General features: G+C 36.3%; 2 protein-coding genes and 1 pseudogene across 8 annotated transcripts in view; 1 reads left to right on the forward strand and 2 right to left on the reverse strand.

Moving 5' to 3' along the window:
* Positions 1-488: 488 nt before the first annotated feature.
* LOC149556748 (pentatricopeptide repeat-containing protein At3g26782, mitochondrial pseudogene) overlaps positions 489-19,779 on the reverse strand; it is a 28,928-nt pseudogene continuing 9,637 nt past the window's right edge. For 5 of the 6 annotated variants that reach the window (XR_016364778.1, XR_016364777.1, XR_016364776.1 and 2 more), the window contains one exon: positions 489-1,067. The product of XR_016364778.1 is annotated as a pentatricopeptide repeat-containing protein At3g26782, mitochondrial pseudogene, transcript variant X6 (transcript). The remainder of the gene's footprint in view (positions 1,068-19,779) is intronic. The other variant, XR_016364775.1, reaches the window with a different exon arrangement.
* On the forward strand, positions 6,647-10,535 carry LOC149556749 (uncharacterized). The gene is made up of 5 exons (XM_089829975.1): positions 6,647-7,152; positions 7,224-8,007; positions 8,128-8,401; positions 8,646-9,173; positions 10,354-10,535. Exons 1-5 carry the CDS (start codon positions 6,647-6,649, stop codon positions 10,533-10,535), a joined length of 2,274 nt encoding a protein of 757 aa, XP_089686101.1.
* On the reverse strand, positions 14,809-18,232 carry LOC149556750 (uncharacterized). The gene is made up of 6 exons (XM_089785914.1): positions 17,415-18,232; positions 17,043-17,275; positions 16,775-16,927; positions 16,233-16,633; positions 15,691-16,096; positions 14,809-15,556 (listed from the first exon to the last, which is right to left on the reverse strand). Exons 1-6 carry the CDS (start codon positions 18,086-18,088, stop codon positions 14,976-14,978), a joined length of 2,448 nt encoding a protein of 815 aa, XP_089642040.1. The 5' UTR covers positions 18,089-18,232; the 3' UTR covers positions 14,809-14,975.

A 19,779-nucleotide genomic window follows, 5' to 3' on the forward strand; every position in this document is an offset into this window, starting at 1 on the left:
TGCAAATTACAGGATAAACAATATCTGGAAGAGGTATGTCGTTTCAGATATTTTGATAGTAATATGCAATTAACTCTATACAGGAGCCATCTCTGCTATATCACTTTTATTATATGCTTTCTAGTGACAGTGTCTCCGCTTTACGATTATAAGCTTGCACCAGATCGGTTGTGATAGCAACCAACTATGCTCTTATTATCGAGCGGATTCCACAAAGGGAAATAAGTTTATAAAAACAATTCTTCTTCACATGCTTTCGAAAGTCGACCAACTTGGTATAAATATGTTCTGAAGAGGCACGATGGAAAGATGCCAATCTTCATTACCGGTAATTGCCATTACTAACTGATAACCAATACAATTATTATGAGTTATCGTATGTAATTTATTATTAAACATAATAATTGACATATGGCAATATTGATGGAAAATGGATAAAGCCATTGCTGGGAACAGAATTGTTATTTACCTATAATAATTACTTGCGATTATTCTGCATAATCAATTGATTTTATTCATAATAATCATGAAGTCATTATTTCTTATGACCAGCTCGGAGTTCCGTTGGCTGTATAATCAAAAAGTCCATGAGTCGGCAGTGACACCTGACCATGGAGAACAGTGATCTGGATCATGTCTTTCTCATCAATCTTATGATGCCGAGATATATATGAACATTATGATCTAGAGTGCCATGATACTTACTGCTGAATGCCATGGTCCTGAATGCTATGATGCTGAATTCTGTGGTGTTAATGCAGGATGGTATGAGTGCATGAATATGGTGACACACCTATATGGATGATTAGGCAGAATATGGTGGTGATCTACTAACTTATTTGAAATGAATCTAGCTATTATGCAATTGCAGGAAGAGTATATAGTATACAAGAAAAGGTATGTTTACTTTTCCTTGCCACTATTTACGTGTTAGTTATTTTTATCAAAATATTGGGATATCACATGTGTCGACCCTTAAAGAAATCTCCAAGTCCTTCAATTGCCCAAGAAAGTCGGACTAACACTTTGATTCTCTCCAAGCAAGTTCTGTCTGTGGCTACAGGAACCTACACAGTTAGCCATCATCAGTTAGCATTCCACACATCATATATAACATTTAGCCATTCAAATTCTTAACACTTGTCGTGTAATTCAAGCCTACACATATATTTATCAATGTCCATTAATAAACATGCCATAGTGCGTCATATGCATCTTTGGATTATAAAAAGAATTAAGTCTAGATCAAGTCTGCAGCATACTAAACAAAAAGAGTTTAACTAAAGATTGATAAAAGAAAAATCCTCTGCACATCATTCTCTTCCCCAATCTCACCCCCGCAAACTTAGTTCCTTGCTTGTCCCCAAGCAAACATATCTGGTTGGTTACTCATTAGTGCTAGTTCCCTGAAGTCACTATGTACTGTCATGCTTAAATTTGGGTTCTACCAGCGACCCTCTGAATAAGCAAGCTCTACCGGTAGTTGTTTCTGATGCAGCTCCAAATTTTAGCAAAATTTTAGTCCTAAGCACCATGGAAAAGACCGAATTTTTCAGATCTTACCCACCACTTATATTCAACCAGTATGTTTCACCAAAAGTAGTCAGGAGAATGTGGAAAAGGAAGGCTCATTTGTTCATGCAAACCATTGTGGAGATTGAAATTATTCACATGCACATATACAATGAAGATGGAGTGTCAATTGTTTTCAATTTACCCAAATGAATTGAAGAACACCATATGGCAGTAATGTACACCTTTTGTTGAAGGAATAAGGAGGATGTATATGGCAAGAGTGATACCCAGTGAACTTACAGTTGTTCTGAGATTTTTTTATTTTTTTAAATTCACTTACCTGTAAACTGGTGGTTGGAAACTGATTGATATAGTGTTGAAGATATGTAGGAGACATCTTTCAGCAAGTGTTGAGATAGTGACAGTTGTACATATAAAATGATCAATGCACAAATTTTCTGTTAATATATATGGTTATATGTCATTAGTCCTGTATACAATCTCAGAATTTCCACTCAGCAATAAGAAAGGGAGGGTAATAGTCAGAACACACCTGTAATGATTCTTGTAGGAGTTTACATCAGGCAATAGGAACTGGCAACGTCTAAGTACATGGTTGTAGCTACAATAACACAAAAACAGTACCGTTGGTGATAGCCAAGGATATGACACCTCTAATCAAGTATGAAGTGTATATGATAAAAGGTAGTGAGCTCTGAGTTTGATGTAATTATATGAAGTAGCCACTGAAGTAATTGATTAGCGATATTTGATGGTGGGCATATTTTCGATATCAGAAGTAGTATCAATTTATTCAGGAAGAATATTCATGCAATCTCCCAATGATTTTTTCAGATAATAGTAAAGACAGAAGCATTTATCATCATAACTGTTTCAATCGCCTTGTTTTATTCACAAATAACACAGATAACAACAGAATTGCCAAGCTATGTGGAGCAAAAGTTGTAAATAGATCAGAAGGATGAAACATTTCTAGAGGAGACATCAGAATGCTCATCAAATTATACAAGTACTGCAGCATTCCATCATGAGGGGGATACAAAAGATTTTCTATTCAGAAACATATATGAAAGACTCTTTCATCACATGGTATGCTCAAAATGTGGAGACGACACATTATGTTCTCACGTCACAGGATAACCAGCAAGCAGATGAGTAATATTAATAATATCCACACCCAACAAATATATCAGTGTATGCATTGAAGATGGTCATATAAACAGAAATTAAAAACCAATTCATATGAGTTGATATATACAGCCATGTATATGTATCCAGTGATTAAACAGGAGACTATATCGCATATGAAGAATCATTCATACGAAATGTACAGGTAGCAGTATTTGAGGAACAAAGGAATGCCAAAAACTCTGAAAATCAGCATCAGGGTGCAAGGATGGCTTGCTTGACTGATTCAGTAAACTCACCCATGAGTGGTATCACTGAAAACTCTGGGAGGATTGAAGTAGCACCAGAAACTGATGTAAAAGACGGTCAGGACAATTGTAATTATCTCAAGCCGGGCTCTATTAAAAGTACACCAAACTTGGGAATTTCTGCAGGAGCACTTGATACAGATTTTGGGCACTCAAACGAAAATTTGAAAACAAGTGAAGGGAACTCCTTTGAGATGAAATCATCTGGAGGGAAATCTGAAGGAACTTGTTGCTTGCCTAGTGAAGCAAAACCGATTGCTTGAGATGATATTGGGCATCAAAATTTTGAAAATGGACTCCATATAATCAAGTGCTTGGATTGGTCTCCTCATTGCAGTAGGAATGTTTTACATCATGCAAAGATGACAAATGAATAAGAAAGCCATTAACTGAAGCATATTTGCTCTCCTTAGCATTGGCGATTTCCACAGGCCCTTTTGGTAGTATTTCCCATCAATTTGACTTACAACGCTCTGAATATTTGTGGCAGGTGTTTGAACGGATGTGGAACCTACACAGAAGGAAAGGGCCAAGCGTCCAGGTCTCTACGAGTTTCACTATGCCAAAGAAATACTTCACCTTAGGAAAAACAATTTATTTTCTCGAGACTATGGTCTTGGCTGGAAATTTCACGACAAATTTGTGCATCGAGAGTTTAATAGTTCAGAAAATTAAACTATACAAAAACAATTGATTAATCTTCTTAAGAGCCCGGTAAAACACAAGGCATTTGAAAAGTTTAAAAGTAATTTGTTAAATATTCGAAGAGGTGCAAGGTTTAGAAAGGTAATTGATACCTTTTGATCAACTATAAATATGACATGTAAAATCAAACAAAGAACAATTTTCATATTGATATTCTAAACTTTTATGATGCACTATGATAGATTGTTGGAGTTGATGAAAGCCAACTCCGAAGACGCCCAAGATCACCTGCATGCGAGAACCTGTCAAAGAGAAGCCAAGGAGAGAAAGAGCATGGAGCAAAGGAAAAACCCTAAACGGACATGAAAGCAAATATGCAAACACAATAAGAAAATGTATTTACAATATGCACAATGGAGAGAGCCCGCTTATTAAGAGCTCATGGAAGCTTGTAGAACAAGCTGGAAGGTGGTAGAAGATAAGCTTGACAACTCAACACACATCCACAAAAAGTGGAAAAGCTAGAAGGGAACAAACTCTTGTGTTGTCAACAACTAACCACTACATGCATTAAATTCAAAATATTAAATAAATGCATTAACCTAAGTAAGCTTAAGTAATAGAATAAATAATTAATAAATAATTAATTATTTACTCTAACACCCCCCTTAAGTGCAACTTAGGGAAATGTCTTAAGCTCACAAAACTAAGATGAATGCAGAATGGGTCCCGGCAACGAGGCCATGTTAGGTACCCATGAATAATGCAACAAAATGCAACCTCTGTAAACGGGGAAAGAGAGAAAACCACATGGGAAAAACCCTCCCCCAAAAAGAGGTAACCTAGTGAAGATCTGAAGAAGCCTCCAACTAGAGAAATGTCCCCTAAAACAGGAACAAGGAGTAATCATGAAGAAGCATCACTAAAGCATGAAGAAGCCGCAAATCTGTTAAACTACCGATCTGAAGAACCTCCATGGAAGAAGAAGGCACGAACCAAGCATGTCTATATGGTAGATGATCCATCTCACCGAAATGCATAGGTAGCCAGCCACTGCAATCGCCTTGTACATAGGATCAACCACTGAATACATAATTCACACTATTGAACCATCGAACCACGGATGCATTAGAACAACAGCATAACCCCCCCTTAATGCGAACGGGGTGTGATGACAGGCAACTGAGAAGGTGGGCCAAAGTCTCCTGTAGACGAACCAAGAACAACGAAAGAGGGAAAGAGGTACAAAACACCCATAAAGACACGGTCAAACTGACTCTACATGGGGCTAATGTCGTGGAAGGGACACTCACTTGACAAAGGGAGAATGCCTAAAACATCAAACAACAATCCCCCCCATGGTGTTTTATAAAAATAGTGCAGGTACAACTGACTCAAAAACAACGTTCATGACCCCCAGAATGCAAGAGTGGCACTTTCATAGTTTACATACTCGGCGAGTACTCCCCGAGTCTCTGAGTACTCGCATTTTTTTCGCCCTGCGAGCAACTCGCGTGTTAACTCACGCGTCATTGTCGGCTGTTAACTCGCAGTGAAATCGCAAGCAACACTGGTTTTAACTCGCCGAAAACGCGGCTAAAACGCAGTTACCATTTTCGTCGTTTTTAAACAGGGAAACAAGTGAAAAAATTGCAATTTTTTTGATGTTTCCGTGTCTGCATTCTTTCCATTTTTTGTTGTTTCGCGGCTTTAAAAACCCTACGTGTGCAGTGTAAAACATCGAACTTCTAAAAACGTCTTTGTTACCAACAAACCAGGTTTGCAGTAGATTTCTTCTTAGCGGAATTTTTATGCTCTGTCCTATTACGTTCGCGTCGTCTGCTTCTCGCATTTTCATTGTTTCAGATAAACGCTTCAATATATTTTTAAATGTTGAATCGTATGAGCGTTTCAGATTAAATGAATATATTATAGGGTTTTACAGTAACGCTTTTCAATCGTATGATGCGTTTCATTTTTAGGTTTTATAATATGTCATTTCAGATAAAGACATCAATAGTTGCGTGTCAGATTTGATAATGTTCAATTCGGTATAGTTTTAATAGGTTTTATAATATTTCATTTCAGATAAAGACTTCTGTAGTGCGTTTCAGATTTTTTAATTTTCAATTTGGTTTAGTTTTTAATTTAAAACTTATACGTTGATATTGTCGTGCTCTTTAATCAATAGTTTAGAATTTAATATAGTTTATATTTAAATGTTTTTAATATAGTTTACAATTGGAATATGATAATGTTCGTATTATCACAATTCATTATTATTTTAATGTTATCATTCAGATTTTATTGTTATTAACGTATTGATATTATTTTTTTTAACATTATTGTTCAAATCCCATTGTAAATAGTTTAAAATTGCTTATATTATTTTAAATATTTTAATATTTAAATTTAAAGTATGAATAGTATCAAATTTCAATTATTTATTTATTTTCTTGAATAGTTTTAAAACAATTATTATTGTTATTATATTTAATGTAATTAAATAATAATTATTATAATTTTTTTTGCTACATTAACAATTTTAAAGTTCAAGAATCTAGATTCTAAATAATATAAATTTCTAATTATTATTTTTATTTATAAATTGTCAAAATTTTAATATATAATTTTTTTAATAATTATAATATTTAGAAATTAATGTTGGAGAAATTTAAAATAGTTAATATATAATTTAAGAGTTTATAAACTTATAATATGTATATATTATTAATTTATTATTTTAAAATCAATACAATAACATGTCTTTTAATTATTGAGAAAATATTTTATATATTTATTAGTGAAAATTTAAATTTCACTCATTCATTAGATTTTCATTTAATAAAGTTTTACTTTTTGATAAGTATTAATTATGAATTTTTTTATTAATTTGGGTTTTATACTAATAAATAGAATCTAGATATTATAATTTATAAATGTACTAAAAAAGTATTTATAGTTTTAGCTCAATACTAACGTAATATTTTTTTGTCTCTATTAATGTTGTAGGTTGATTTATAATTTTAATGGCATCTGGCTCTGCATCTACTTCAAACTCAGTTGGTGCAAGTCAACCTGCTAGAAGGACACCCCCTGGTAGTCGTGATGCCACATGGAAACATGGCATAATGGGGCCTGTAGGGGGGACTGTTATTTGTACCTGGTGTATGAAGAAGCATAGTGGAGGCATCAATCGCCTCAAATACCATCTTGCAGGCATTCCTTGTCGTGATGCAAAGCCATGTAAGAAGTGTCCCGAGGAGGTCAAACGAGAGATGATAGCCCTCCTTGCAGCACTAGATGAAAAGAAATTGGAGAGGGCAAGGCAACAGGCAGCTATACAAGAAGCAATTGCTCCTAATTTGTCACATTCAACAATAACTGAGGTGGATGTGCAACACATTGTTGGCTCTACTCGTGGTCCATGCACGCGTGGCCAATCATCCTCCTCCATTCCAAGCAAATTCAATTTTGTGCCTAGAAATGAACCAGGATCAGAACCTTCATTGGAAGCTACTGGTGGAATAGGGAGGTGCACAAGGAAGCAGAGAAGGCTTGTGCAAACTTTTGGTATTAAAACAACATTCCCTTCAATGTGGCAAGGAGTCCATATTGGGAGAGTTTGGTGACAGCATTGACAATTGCGGGCAAAGGGTTCAAAGCCCCTACTCCAAGAGATTTAAGTGGTAGGTTGCTCCAAGATGCTATTGTAGATGCAAAAGAAATTGTTGTTGCTGAAAAGAAGCAATGGCAAAAATATGGATGCTCAATTCTCTCAGATGGTTGGACGGATGGGAGAAACTGCACTCTTATCAATTTTATAGTGGTTTCAAATGGAGTGATGGTTTTTCTAAAGTCAATTGATGCCTCTAACATAATAAAGAATGCAGAAAATTTGAGCTTGATGTTGGAGGAGGTTGTTTTAGAGGTGGGGATAGAAAATGTTGTCCAAGTTGTTACTGACAATGCAGCAGCATATGTGGCAGCTGGAAGGTTGCTTCAAGAGAGACATACAACACTTTTTTGGACCCCTTGTGCAGCTCATTGCCTTGACCTTCTTTTGGAGGACATAGGCAAAATTGATTGGGTGAAACCAACTGTCGAAGAAGCACGAGATATAACAAAATATATATATAATCACCCATGGGTTCTTCAATTGATGCGAGAGCACACCAAGGGAAAAGAACTTGTGCGATCAGGAGCTACAAGGTTTGCAACAAATTTCTTAACATTGCAAAGCATTACTAGTTTATTAAGTCCCTTGAAGCAAATGTTTGTGAGTCAGTCATGGGTGGAGTCAACTTACTCAAAGAAAGCTAATGGAGAAAAGATTGTAAAAATCATTTTTGATGTTGATTTTGCAACTAGAGCATTGGAGATTGTCAAGGTAACTTCAACTTAATTTATTTTACAAATTGAATCCTTTATTTTTTATTTTAAATTTTAGATGTTGCTTATGTCATTACAAGTTGTAATTTGATTTATTTTTCTACTGTATACTTTGTAGGTCACTGAGCCAGTGGTGAGGGTCTTGCGCTTGGTGGATGGTGAGAAAAATGTGATGGGATATCTTTATGAGGCAATGGATAGGGCCAAAGAGGCCATCCAACACTATTACAAGGGAGACGCAAATAGGTTTGCCCCTATTTGGGACATCATTGATCGCAGGTGGAATAACCAACTCCACCAACCCATTCATGCAGCGGGGTACTTTCTCAACCCCAAGTTCTACTTCTTTGAGTCTAATAGCTTCATAGATGCTAATGGCGAGGTTATGGAGGGTTTGTTCACATGTATTGAGAGGATGGCACCTACAAGTGCAAGAAGAGACCTCATCCTTTTAGAGTTGCAGAATTATAAGGTAGCTAGAGGGCAATTGTTTTCTTCCAAAATGTGTATACGAGGAAGAGAAATCCAAACACCAAGTGAGAAAAAATGAGGTCCCATATCTTGCAATTTATGAATTACAATTATCAGTAGAATATTGTTTAATTACACACAAAAATTAATATATCTTTTGTGCAGGTTCTTGGTGGGAAGATTTTGGTGGAAATACGCCAAATTTGCAAAGATTAGCTCTCCAAATTTTGTCTCAACCTTGTAGCGCTTCTGGCTGTGAGCGTAATTGGAGCCTGTTTGATGCCATTCACACAAAGAAGCGTAATAAGTTGACACAAAAATGCCTCAATGATCTTATTTTTGTGCAATATAACCTTCGGCTCCGCACAAGAAAAGTGAGGAAGCAGCCAGATGAACTCATTGATTTGGATGACATTGATCCCTATAGTGATTGGACAATCCAAGATGAGGCCTCCTTATTTACAGAGGATGAGATTGCTGATTTTGAGAGGCAAGCTATGGAGGATTTGCCTGCAGCAGAAGTAGGGGAGTTTGGACTAGATGAGATTGATCTGGTGGAGGAGGAGCCACTACCGTCTACCAACATGGTGGAGCTGCATGCACAATCTTCTACACCAAGAAGGGAACCAGATTTGACTGCGAGGACCATGCCTCTACCTCTCATTTTTTCTCTAGGGCAAGGAAGAGAAAGATGTAATAATTTTTAATCTCTTAAGTTTCCTAAATATGAAATTTATGATGGTGATTTTCAAATACAACAATCATCATAAATTCATAATGATAATAGTTAACTTATAGTTAGTAGCTTGTTGTATTCATTTTTCCACTATTTGGCTTAGTATGATAAAGCCGTTTTGTAATCCATATGCTTTGGAGTCTTGGACAATCAAATCTAATAAAAAAACACTCCCTTATGGTTTTCAGACTTGTTTGATACATTTTGCAATCAGATTTTGCAAAAAAAAGAAGTGATTTTATAAAAAAATTTAGTACTTTTATAGTTGCCGAGTTTTTGCCGAGTCACAAATAATGGGCTTGTCGAGTACTCTTCGAGTCCGAGTATGCGATCTATGGGCACTTTATCTCAGTGCCATACATAAAAGTGCTTCAAAATGATAGCTACAATGATCAAAACTAAAACAAACTGCAACAAAACAAAGTACAGCTCAAAACAAAGGAAACCATGCCAGGAAAACGATCCTCGGGCTTAAAACACTCAATATATCCACCATATAGCAAAAATGTCAAAACTATGATAGAAAGAGCATGAGCCAAAAACTCAAGAAAAGGACCACATTTCTAAAAAGTACACAGAACCAACTTTTCAAAAGTATAAAATTTTCAAAAAACTGACATGGGACGCAAAAGATATGCTTGCCGGAGTCAAAAATAGGACTTCGGACTTCAACTAAAAAAAAGGCAATAGAAATGCATCAAAACTTAAAAATACCTGCACCAATGTCTCCATTTCGGAACCAGCTTTCCGGCGCTTCTTTCGGATCGAAAAAATACCTCCGTATGCTCAAGTTATGGCCAAAAAACCAACAGTAGCTCCAAAACAGAATCAGGAGATGTGCAAGCAAGGCTAATGTAGGATGAGGTCATGCTGACGTCAGTAATCCCTTGGAAAAAATTTGACAACCATGTCAGCCGTCATGCAAAAAAGGAGGCCACGTGGCTACCACGTGGCAATGCCATGTGGACGCCACGTGACAAGATGCTAATGTGGTAGGGGCCACGTGGCAAAGCGCCATGTGGCAGCCCTTCCATGTGTCACGTGAACGGCAGGGTTGAGTTGGCAGTGAAAAATCCACTCAGCACGTTGACAGGATAGGCGGAGCTGAGCTACCCACGGGCTGAGTGGAGGCTATAGATCCGGGCGGAGCGGCGAACGGAAGTGGCACCGCCGGTGGAGGATTCAGGTTGCACCACCGAAGAAGAGGCGCTGCTGGGGACAGGCGGAGCGTAGGAGGAGGTTGCCCCGTGGCGAGGCGCCGGTGGTGTGCGGGCGGCCCCGCGGTGGCGTGCAAGTGCTGCTGCGGTGGCGCGGCCTGAATTAAAATTTTATTTTTTTTTTAAAGCGCGAATCGTCCATATGACCATATGGAAGGGCTTGCGAGCAAAAAAAATTTGCCTCCCGAAGCTCTGTCTCCAAAAACAAAAAGTTTTATATGAATCCTAACTGTAAACGGCCTTTCGGATCCAATGGTGATGTCCATTTGGGTTGAAAGTGCTCCGAAAAATTGCTGATTCCCTGATTTGAAGAAAAAATGCACAAACAAACTAGGGTTTGTGACTTCAAATCACGGCTTAAAAAATCCTTCAACCAAGCAGTAGCAGGAAGGCTCTGATACCATGTTGGAGTTGATGAAAGCCAACTCCGAAAACGCCCAAGATCACCTGCATGCGAGAATCTGTCAAAGAGAAGCCAAAGAGAGGAAGAGCATGGAGCAAAGGAAAAACCCTAAACGGACATGAAAGCAAATATGCAAACACAATAAGAAAATGTATTTACAATATGCACAATGCCTTATGAAAATACAATGAGAGAGCCCGCTTATAAAGAGCTCATGGAAGCTTGTAGAAGATAAGCTTGACAACTCAGCACACATCCACAAAAAGTGGAAAAGCTAGAAGGGAACAAACTCCCGTGCTGTCAACAACTAACCACTACATGCATTAAATACAAAATATTAAATAAATGCATTAACCTAAGTAAGCTTAAGTAATAGAATAAATAATTAATTATTTACTCTAACATAGATTATATTCTTTTATTGGCAGAGAAATGAAGTTTTGATCAAAGCTCGTGGATTGAATTATGGAGCAAATTTGTATGTGATTCTGGAATTGAAATGGAGTAAATAGATCATCAGTAAGGAGTGTCTTTATTGTGATTTTATTTTCAGCATAATTATTTATTTTAAATTTTGGAGTTATAAATAATTATTAAGTTGTGTCCTTTATAAATGTTTAAAAAAAAAAAATTATTTCTATAAATATTTTAATATTCAGATAAGTGGACTGGGTCATTATTGCATTTTAAATTTGATAAACATAAATATTGTAAAATATTTAATTATTTTCGTATTTATGTCTAGGTTGTCTCTGCAAGAGTTAAAGTGCATCTTAGACTGGTTTAAAATTGCGTTTGTATAATTGAACCGTTGCGTCTGGATTATTAATCTGTTTATAGTTTAAATATATTGAACTTTATAAAGTTATATGTTTCAACTTATAATATTGACTCTGATTGCCCATTTAATCAAGCACTGGTCTTTATATTGCTCTTAATTCATAGTTCATATGCTGGCAATTGTTTCATTTCTTTCCATTGAGGAATTAATATATTCAATTGTTGCATTTATTCTTTATTTAAAAAATTATCACATTTATACAGTCATTTACTTTTAATTCATAATTTTCAAGTTAAAATTTTTTTATAATTCTTTCCATTACGAAGACTTCCATTGCATTCACATTCTAATTGATTTGCTATAAGCATCTTGGATATAAGGTTGTTGTCCAAGATCAGGTACACCCACCTTGGTTTTGCAGAGCAGGAAGCGCAGGGGATTTGGATTGCATTGATCGATCTTGTCAAGTTGGCCTTGACCGGTTGGATATCCCAGCATCAAGCAGGCAAGGATCATAGGATTCCAATCTGCAGTTTTGGAAACCAACAGATGGGCGACTCTACTGGGGAGAGTTGTAAAATAAACCCTAAGAGTTTCTTATTACGAACTAGTAAGAGTTAGATTCTATTTAATTTCTTAAAACACTTTGATAAGTTTTTTACAGTGCATTTATTTTTCTTGAAGATTTCAAACTCTCGTAATTATTTTATAAATCTTGAATTGCTTTATAAGGATTTGATCTTGTAGAAGCATTCTATATTTTTCTTTAAGCTTTTTCTATAGATTTGATCTTTGGTGAGTTATACTCTATTGGAAGGAAGAACTCAGATTCTTGAAGATTATTAATTCCCTCCATTTGGAGGTGGCGCTCTATTGTATTTTGATTGGTACTTTAACAAAAGGAGTGCCCAAATCATCAGTGACTCTGCTGAGGGAGAGATCTCAAAAAGAATTGGTAGATGGTCTTTCAAATGCATCAATCATTTGAAAGAAAGCCTTTTGTTCCAGATGGCATCAGGCAATTGGATTTCAGCAAGTTTGATTATGAACCTAGCAAGTTATCTCCAAACCTTTCACAATTGGTACTAAGGTTCCATGGAGAATGGGATGAATCAGCAATTCGACATTCGGGTGCATTCTACACATTTATAGAAGATTATGAGATTTATGCAGAAGATCAAGTGATAAAGTTGTTTGTCAGAACATTGAAGGACAATGCAAAACAAGCATATGAACCATTACCCACACAATGCATCTCATCTTGGAAACAATTTGAATGATGGTTCCTATTTGAATTCGATGATGCACACCATGAAGAAGAGATGTGTTATGAACAATATGAAGACCAAAGCTACAACATGGAAGAGAATCTTGACATGTCTCTACTTGATGCCTTTTTCAATATAGAAAGATATGAAGGGGAGACTTCAGCACAATTGTTTTTGAGGGTGATGAACACTTATCATGAGATTCCGTCGAACTTCAAACTTCCTTACATGGAATTTCTAAAAAAAATTGTTAGGTTGAGAATCTCGCCAAAGGATCTTGACGTAAAGATTCTTCTTCAGATATGGGATCAAGCTATTAAAGATGAAGCAAAGGATGCCAAAGTAATACAAGAACATAATAATGTTTCAGATTCAAATGTAGAAGAAATTGAAGAAGAATCTGATCATGATGAGACCGGTAAGGAATTATATTGTGAAGCAAATGGAAATGATGAAGAGGATTCTCTTAGTGTGGATGAGATTTCGATCTTGTTAGATATGGAATATCAAAAGTATGTTGAAAAGGGCGGCAAAAATTTTCTTCTTGTACACAAAGAAAATCAAATGAAGGAGAAACAAATTGATGTGTCCTATGAAACATTTAATGAACAAGAAAATCTATTCATCTCAACAAATCCATATCACTTTCATGAGGAGGAAAGCAATGAACCAGAAGGATCATAAACTCCTTAGAAAGATGATATATTTGTTGAAGATGTGCATTGTGGTCTAAGTGTAGAAACAGATCAATTTGGACACAATTTCAAAGAATTTTCAGATCCCATATATGGTGAATTAACACAAGAGAATGAAGAAATTAGTTCTTATATAGATTTCAAAGAAAACGTGAACATCTGTGAAGAAGAAAATGCATCCAAGAATGATCTCAAAATCATCTTAGACACCCTATGCAATGAAATAATGGGGAATCCAAACATAATATTTTGTGAAAGTGAAGTAGGACAGCATGAAGAAGTTTCAGATGAAGGTTCTCATGAGGATATTCCTAAGCTTGCCTTCTTGAGTCCATTGTTTAAAGAAGAGTTTTTAGATCAAATATATCAGCACTATGATAATATGCCTAAGGATGATTCTGAAAATAATGAAAATCATAGCATATGTGGAGCAATATATTCAGAGGAAGAGCCATTTTCCAACCCATTTTATGATCAATATTTGCATTTAGAATGTGAGGATGAGATGCAATCAAATAAGGAGGACGTGTTGCAAGTTAGTCCTGAAAATTTTTCAAGTATCTCAATTAATCAGATTCTTGACAAAACGGAAGTAATAATGTTTGAATGCGGGTTATATTCAAAATCTTCTTGTGAAAAGAATTGTTCGGTATGTGGGGCAGATTGTGTGCATAAGGAAAATCAGACAAAGGTGACTTATTCTAATGAAAGTATGACTGATTACATACTTATGAACCTTCCATTCAGCAAGGGTCACAACACACTTAATGACTTCTCAACAGCAAAACAAAAGTCAAATACCAAGGATTGCATTCATGAAGCAAGGATAGTAAGTATTTGATCTAGGTGGATCCAAAAACGCCTAAAATTTTCACAGTCCTAGAATCTCTTAAATTTAGCATCACTATGAAGCAAAGAAACGTGAATCGGAATCGGATCGGAATCGGCAAGGCCGAATCGAATCGTGAATCGGCAATGAATCGGCAATGAATCGGCGATGAATCAGCAAATTTGAAAAAACCCTTTAAATTTAAAGATTTTAACAATTTAAAACTTATTTCATGCACCCTTTATTGAATATAACTTAAGCACACTATAACATCATCAAATAGAAGTTAAAACTTAACATACATAAACATGAAACATAAAATCCATCACATACATAACTATGTTATCTAAAATGTAAATTGTAGGCTAGCTGAAGTAAATAGAAATCAAATGATCATAATGATTTAAATCATAGAATGTATGTAAGATGATCCATAAGACATCAAATCATAAATTTATGTAAGAATCTAAGATGAAGATCCATGAAAGTTTGAAACTTTGAAACATATGTCTATCAATGATTCAGTATCAATATCTGTAAACAAAATATAATAACAAGGCTCCAGCTCAAGCCTCAGGCTCATAGTCATCATTATCCTCAACATCATCCTCAAGCTTGGCTACAGCCTCAGCCTCAGCCTCTGAGTATCCAGTTTGCCTAGTAGCAAGGCGTCTAATGTAGGTCCTAGAGGACTGTCGAGCCATATCTCCCGCATATAAGATGGGCTCACGAATGTCGCTAGGGCCTGTGTCTGTGCGTGCACGTGTGCGTCTACCAATGCCTGAAGAACGTGCTCTAGCTGCCTCAGCCTCTATATCCACCTGGTCAATCCACGCATGGTCTTCCTCAGTGAAGACTGGATCTACAACCTCTGTGAGCCACTCTGATTCTGGATCAATCTCCTCCAGAATGATCGGAGAGGAGTCAGTGCCCAAAATCTGTCTGATCCTAAGACGGAGGTTGTAATGAACGAAGACAAGATCATTCAACCTCTGCACTGTCAACCTGTTTCTCCTCTTCGAGTGGATGTGCTCGAACATGGACCAACTGCGCTCACATCCAGAAGCGCTGCTTGGCTGACTTAGAATACGAATGGCAATTTTTTGAAGTTTTGGGGTTGTGGCCCCAAACATTTGCCACCATCTATCTGAAATAAGGGAAAATAAAAATAATTAGTCTCATTTACAAATTACAAATTACAAGTTAACTCTAAAATTACATAATCAACTTTAAGTTTAGAATCTAGATTCATGAACATTGAATATATTATTTAATTTTTACCTAGCTGTATTGTTTCCCGAGCATCTATGGCTACCCTGCTAGAGAAAAGTGGCCCTTCTTTATTATTGAACTTATCAAGCTCAATAATTGCAGCACTGCTATCCTCATCAGTACTCAACCTCTGGATCACTGTATATAATCCGGTGAGAACCTCCTCATCTGCCTTGAAGTCAGGACGGAAACGAAATGCCGAATTCAAAAAGTAAGCTGGTGCATGGATGGGTCTGTGGAGCTGATTCTGCCATCTCCTATCAATGATGTCCCAAATAGGGGCATACTTCTCCTGCACTCCTGCATACTGAGCTCTAATGGCCTCCTTGGCCCTATCCATGCCCTCATATATGTAGTCCATAGAGGGTTTCTCCCCATCAGCAGTTCGTAGGAGAGATACAAGAGGCTCAGTGGCCTACATATAAAGTAAAACAAAAATTTGAGTCAAAACTTAAACATAGAATAATTCAATAATATAAGGTAAACTAAATCATTAAACAATTAGCATAGTAAACTGTAAAATATTAAATGTTAAATTGCAATAAAATTACCTTAAGTATTTCTCTAGCAGGTTTCCAAAAACCATCATCATCAAATATGCAATCCACCACATCTATCCCTGCAGTGGTCGTAGCATAGGAAGATGAAATCCACTCCCGCCCAACAAACATGCTCCTCAAATCATCCCTTGATGTCAACAAGGACTGCAAGGTGATGAAATTCGAGGCAAACCTCGTGATCCCTGGACGAGCTAACTCTTTGTCTCCTGTGTACTTCCTCATTGTGCTAAGGACAAATGAATGATTATAAATAAACTTACATATGTTTTTTGCCCTTTCCACACATGACTTGACCCACTCAAGTTTGCCAATTTCCTCCAACATGAGGTCAAGGCAGTGTGCTGCACAAGGGGACCAAAATATGGTGGGGTGCCTCTCCATCAAAAGTTTGCCTACAACAATTTTAAGATAATTAGAAATTCAAATTTCAAACATGTTAGAACTTAGGAAACTTAGAAATTCTAAGTTAGAATTAGAAAAAGTTCAAAATTCAAATAAATTTATTTTCAAAACTTAAAAAGTTAAAAGTTTACCTGCAGCAACATAACTTGCTGCATTATCCGTCACCACTTGCACCACATGTTGTTCCCCCACCTCTGCTATAACTTCCTCAATAACCTCAAATAAGTATGTGGCATTTTTTACATGAGCAGAAGCATCAATGGATTTGAGGAACATGGTATATCCTACAAGTAACAAAACAACGAATTATAATTACTATTAGCAATCAACAAATCAAAATTTGAAATAGTCAATCACGATTCAAAATTATGTATGTAGGAAAGTAGAATGATCAATCACCTCCACAGGATACAAGAAAATTGAGGAGTGTTCTTCCCCTCCTATCTGTCCAACCATCAGTCATGATGGTGCAACCCTTTTCGATCCACTCCTTTCGGTTGTCCTCAAGCTCATGCCTCATATCCTCAACCATTTCCTCCAGGAGGTATCCACTCAACTCAGCCTCAGTTGGGGCTTTAAACCCCAGACCACAAATGGTAACTGCATCTATCATGTTCTGCCAATAAGGAGTCCTGTCACAAATAGATAATGATATTGATTAGAAATTTAGATGTCAAAAACTAAAATCATAAAACAAGTAGATATAATTAAAGTTTTACTTTTACTTTTAACTTTAACTTTGAAGATAACAAAGAAAAAAGAATCAATTACCTGGCTGCAATAAATGGAATGTTGCAAAAGTACCAGAATTTGCAAATCTCTTTTCTGGCAGCATCATGAATCTCCTTGTTCAAACCCATGCCCTCAAGCGTGGGTTGGGAGCCAGGAGTAGTGCGGGGCACAAAGTAACTATCCATTCTGCTTTTCCGCACTCTAGGCCGCAATAGGTTGGTGTTGGACTCTGTCTCAGTATGAGACTGACTACCACTAACACTCACATGAGCACTAGCACTAGGATGAAAAGGAGGCCTAGAAGAACCCTCTCCAACACAACCTACGAATGCGGAAGCTGATGCAGATGCACTTGCAGATGTAGATGTGGTTGCGGATGTGGGAGCATGGGAGCCAATACCTCTTAACCCTTCAAGTTGCATTTTCTTAGTCAACTTGTCTTGTTCAATTTTTTCTAATGCCACTAAACAAGAGCGTTTTGCCTCAGCGGTTTGTTGAGTGCAAACTGTGACATCATGGCCAAGTATGCCAGCAATGTGGTATTTCAATCTATAGATACCTCCCGAATTTATTTTTTCTTTGCAAAATATACATTTTGTTTGATATTTGGTTCTCCCAGGAAACTCTTCATTATATTTCCAGCATTCATCTTTTTTACCCATTGTGGAAATTGGAAAATGAAAGCAAAGGGCTGCTGCAATAAAAAAATTCATGTAAAAAATCAAAGTTTGCAACTAATAAACAAAAATTACAAAACAACAAACCCTAGTTTGCAATTTAGTAAAACTAAAAATAAAAAACATTCAAGATTTGCAAATGAACACTAAAAAAATTTAACAAAAAATGCATACTACACTAACATGCAAAAAAAAACCAACACTTAACTCTTGCAAATGAGTTGAGGAGTGTTGATATTGACTCCTTAATGCTCCCAATGCAATTTATGGCCTCCCCAAATGGACGTCTGATCTCTTTGGTGCTCTTCCTTCTTGCCGGTTGGAAACCTATGGATTCTCTTTTCTCTTCTTCTCTCTCACTCTTCCTCTCTTCTACTCATACTAAGCAAATAGAAGGCTCTTTAGGGTTATAACAAAGAGGAAAGTCAACTTAGAAAGAAAATAAAACATGTGTTTTTTTTAAAAAATTGAACTTTCTATCCTTGCTGCCGCGACCGATTTCTGGAGATTCACGATGGCGATTTTGGCGATTTTTGCCATGAATCGCCGATTTTGGCGATTCAGGCGATTCACAAGAAAAAATCGCCACCAGCGATTTCCGATTCCAAAAAAATCGGGAGCCATGAATCTTATCGCGATTTCGGCGATTTCATGGCGATTTTTGGAACTATGCTATGAAGAGCTAAAAAAAAAGGCGGTCAAAATTCAAAGTCATCAAAAGTGGTCAAAGAAAGAGCTTGTCGAGAGCTTTCTAACGCATTTTGAATAGACCAAATCCAAGTCCGTATGTGGAAGTTATGACCAATCAAAGTTTTGGTCAAAATGATGATGTGGCATCACCAAAATGTGGCACTTGGTAGAACACATGGCACATGACATGGCAAGATTATTGAGTTAGCATAAATATGGATTAAACCATAACTAGTAAAGGAAAAAAAAAATGGTTTAAAATAATAAATTAAGGAGAATTTAGTGGGATTTAATTCCTTAACCCATGCCTTAAAATCCTCTTGCCTTACCATTCCTTATGATAAAAGGAAAATCCCTCCATATACATAAAGCTTCAAACAAGATTTTATTCCCCTAAACATAAAGTTTTATAAGCCCATTTTATTAGGAGAATATTAAGGGCTATTAAATCTCCTTCCCCTATTAATAAAGGGACAAAAACCCTTATTTAATACAAAGATAAATTCTCAAATGTAAAAGCACGGATAACCTCCATAAAAGGCTAAATAAAATATTGTTTTCAAAAAAAAATTGGGAGGTTCACGTTAAATGAGATTTATTGTATTTGTAAAGGGGAGATTTTTTCAGGATTTTATATGTAAAAATGGAGAGATAAGGTGATTTTGTAAAGTCAATCGGTTTTATACCAATTTGAGCAATTTTCTTGTATAAAAGGGGTAGTGTAGGATGGGAAATTCATTGACATGGAAGTAATTTTTTTTGGAGATCTTTGTATACACCAAAAATTGTAAAGGAGAGAGACTGTGAGAGAAATCTTGTGAAGGCTTGGAGCTTGGAATTTGTAACAAGGCAATTTTGCTTGGCAAGTTTAATAAAGCGGTCCCCAGATTGGGAAGTGGACCCAGAGACGTAGTCCTAATTAGACGAACTCCGATATCAAATTGTTTGTGTCTCTTGCGTCTCTTCTATCTCTTTCTTATTTCTCTCATTTATTTTTTTGGTTATGTTCTTTATTTTATGTTATTAAACAAATTGTT

This window comes from Cupressus sempervirens, chromosome 5 (genome assembly GCF_028749045.1).
Source record: "Cupressus sempervirens isolate cs-2001-9-10 chromosome 5, ASM2874904v1, whole genome shotgun sequence".
In the NCBI taxonomy this organism is placed as follows: domain Eukaryota; kingdom Viridiplantae; phylum Streptophyta; class Pinopsida; order Cupressales; family Cupressaceae; genus Cupressus; species Cupressus sempervirens.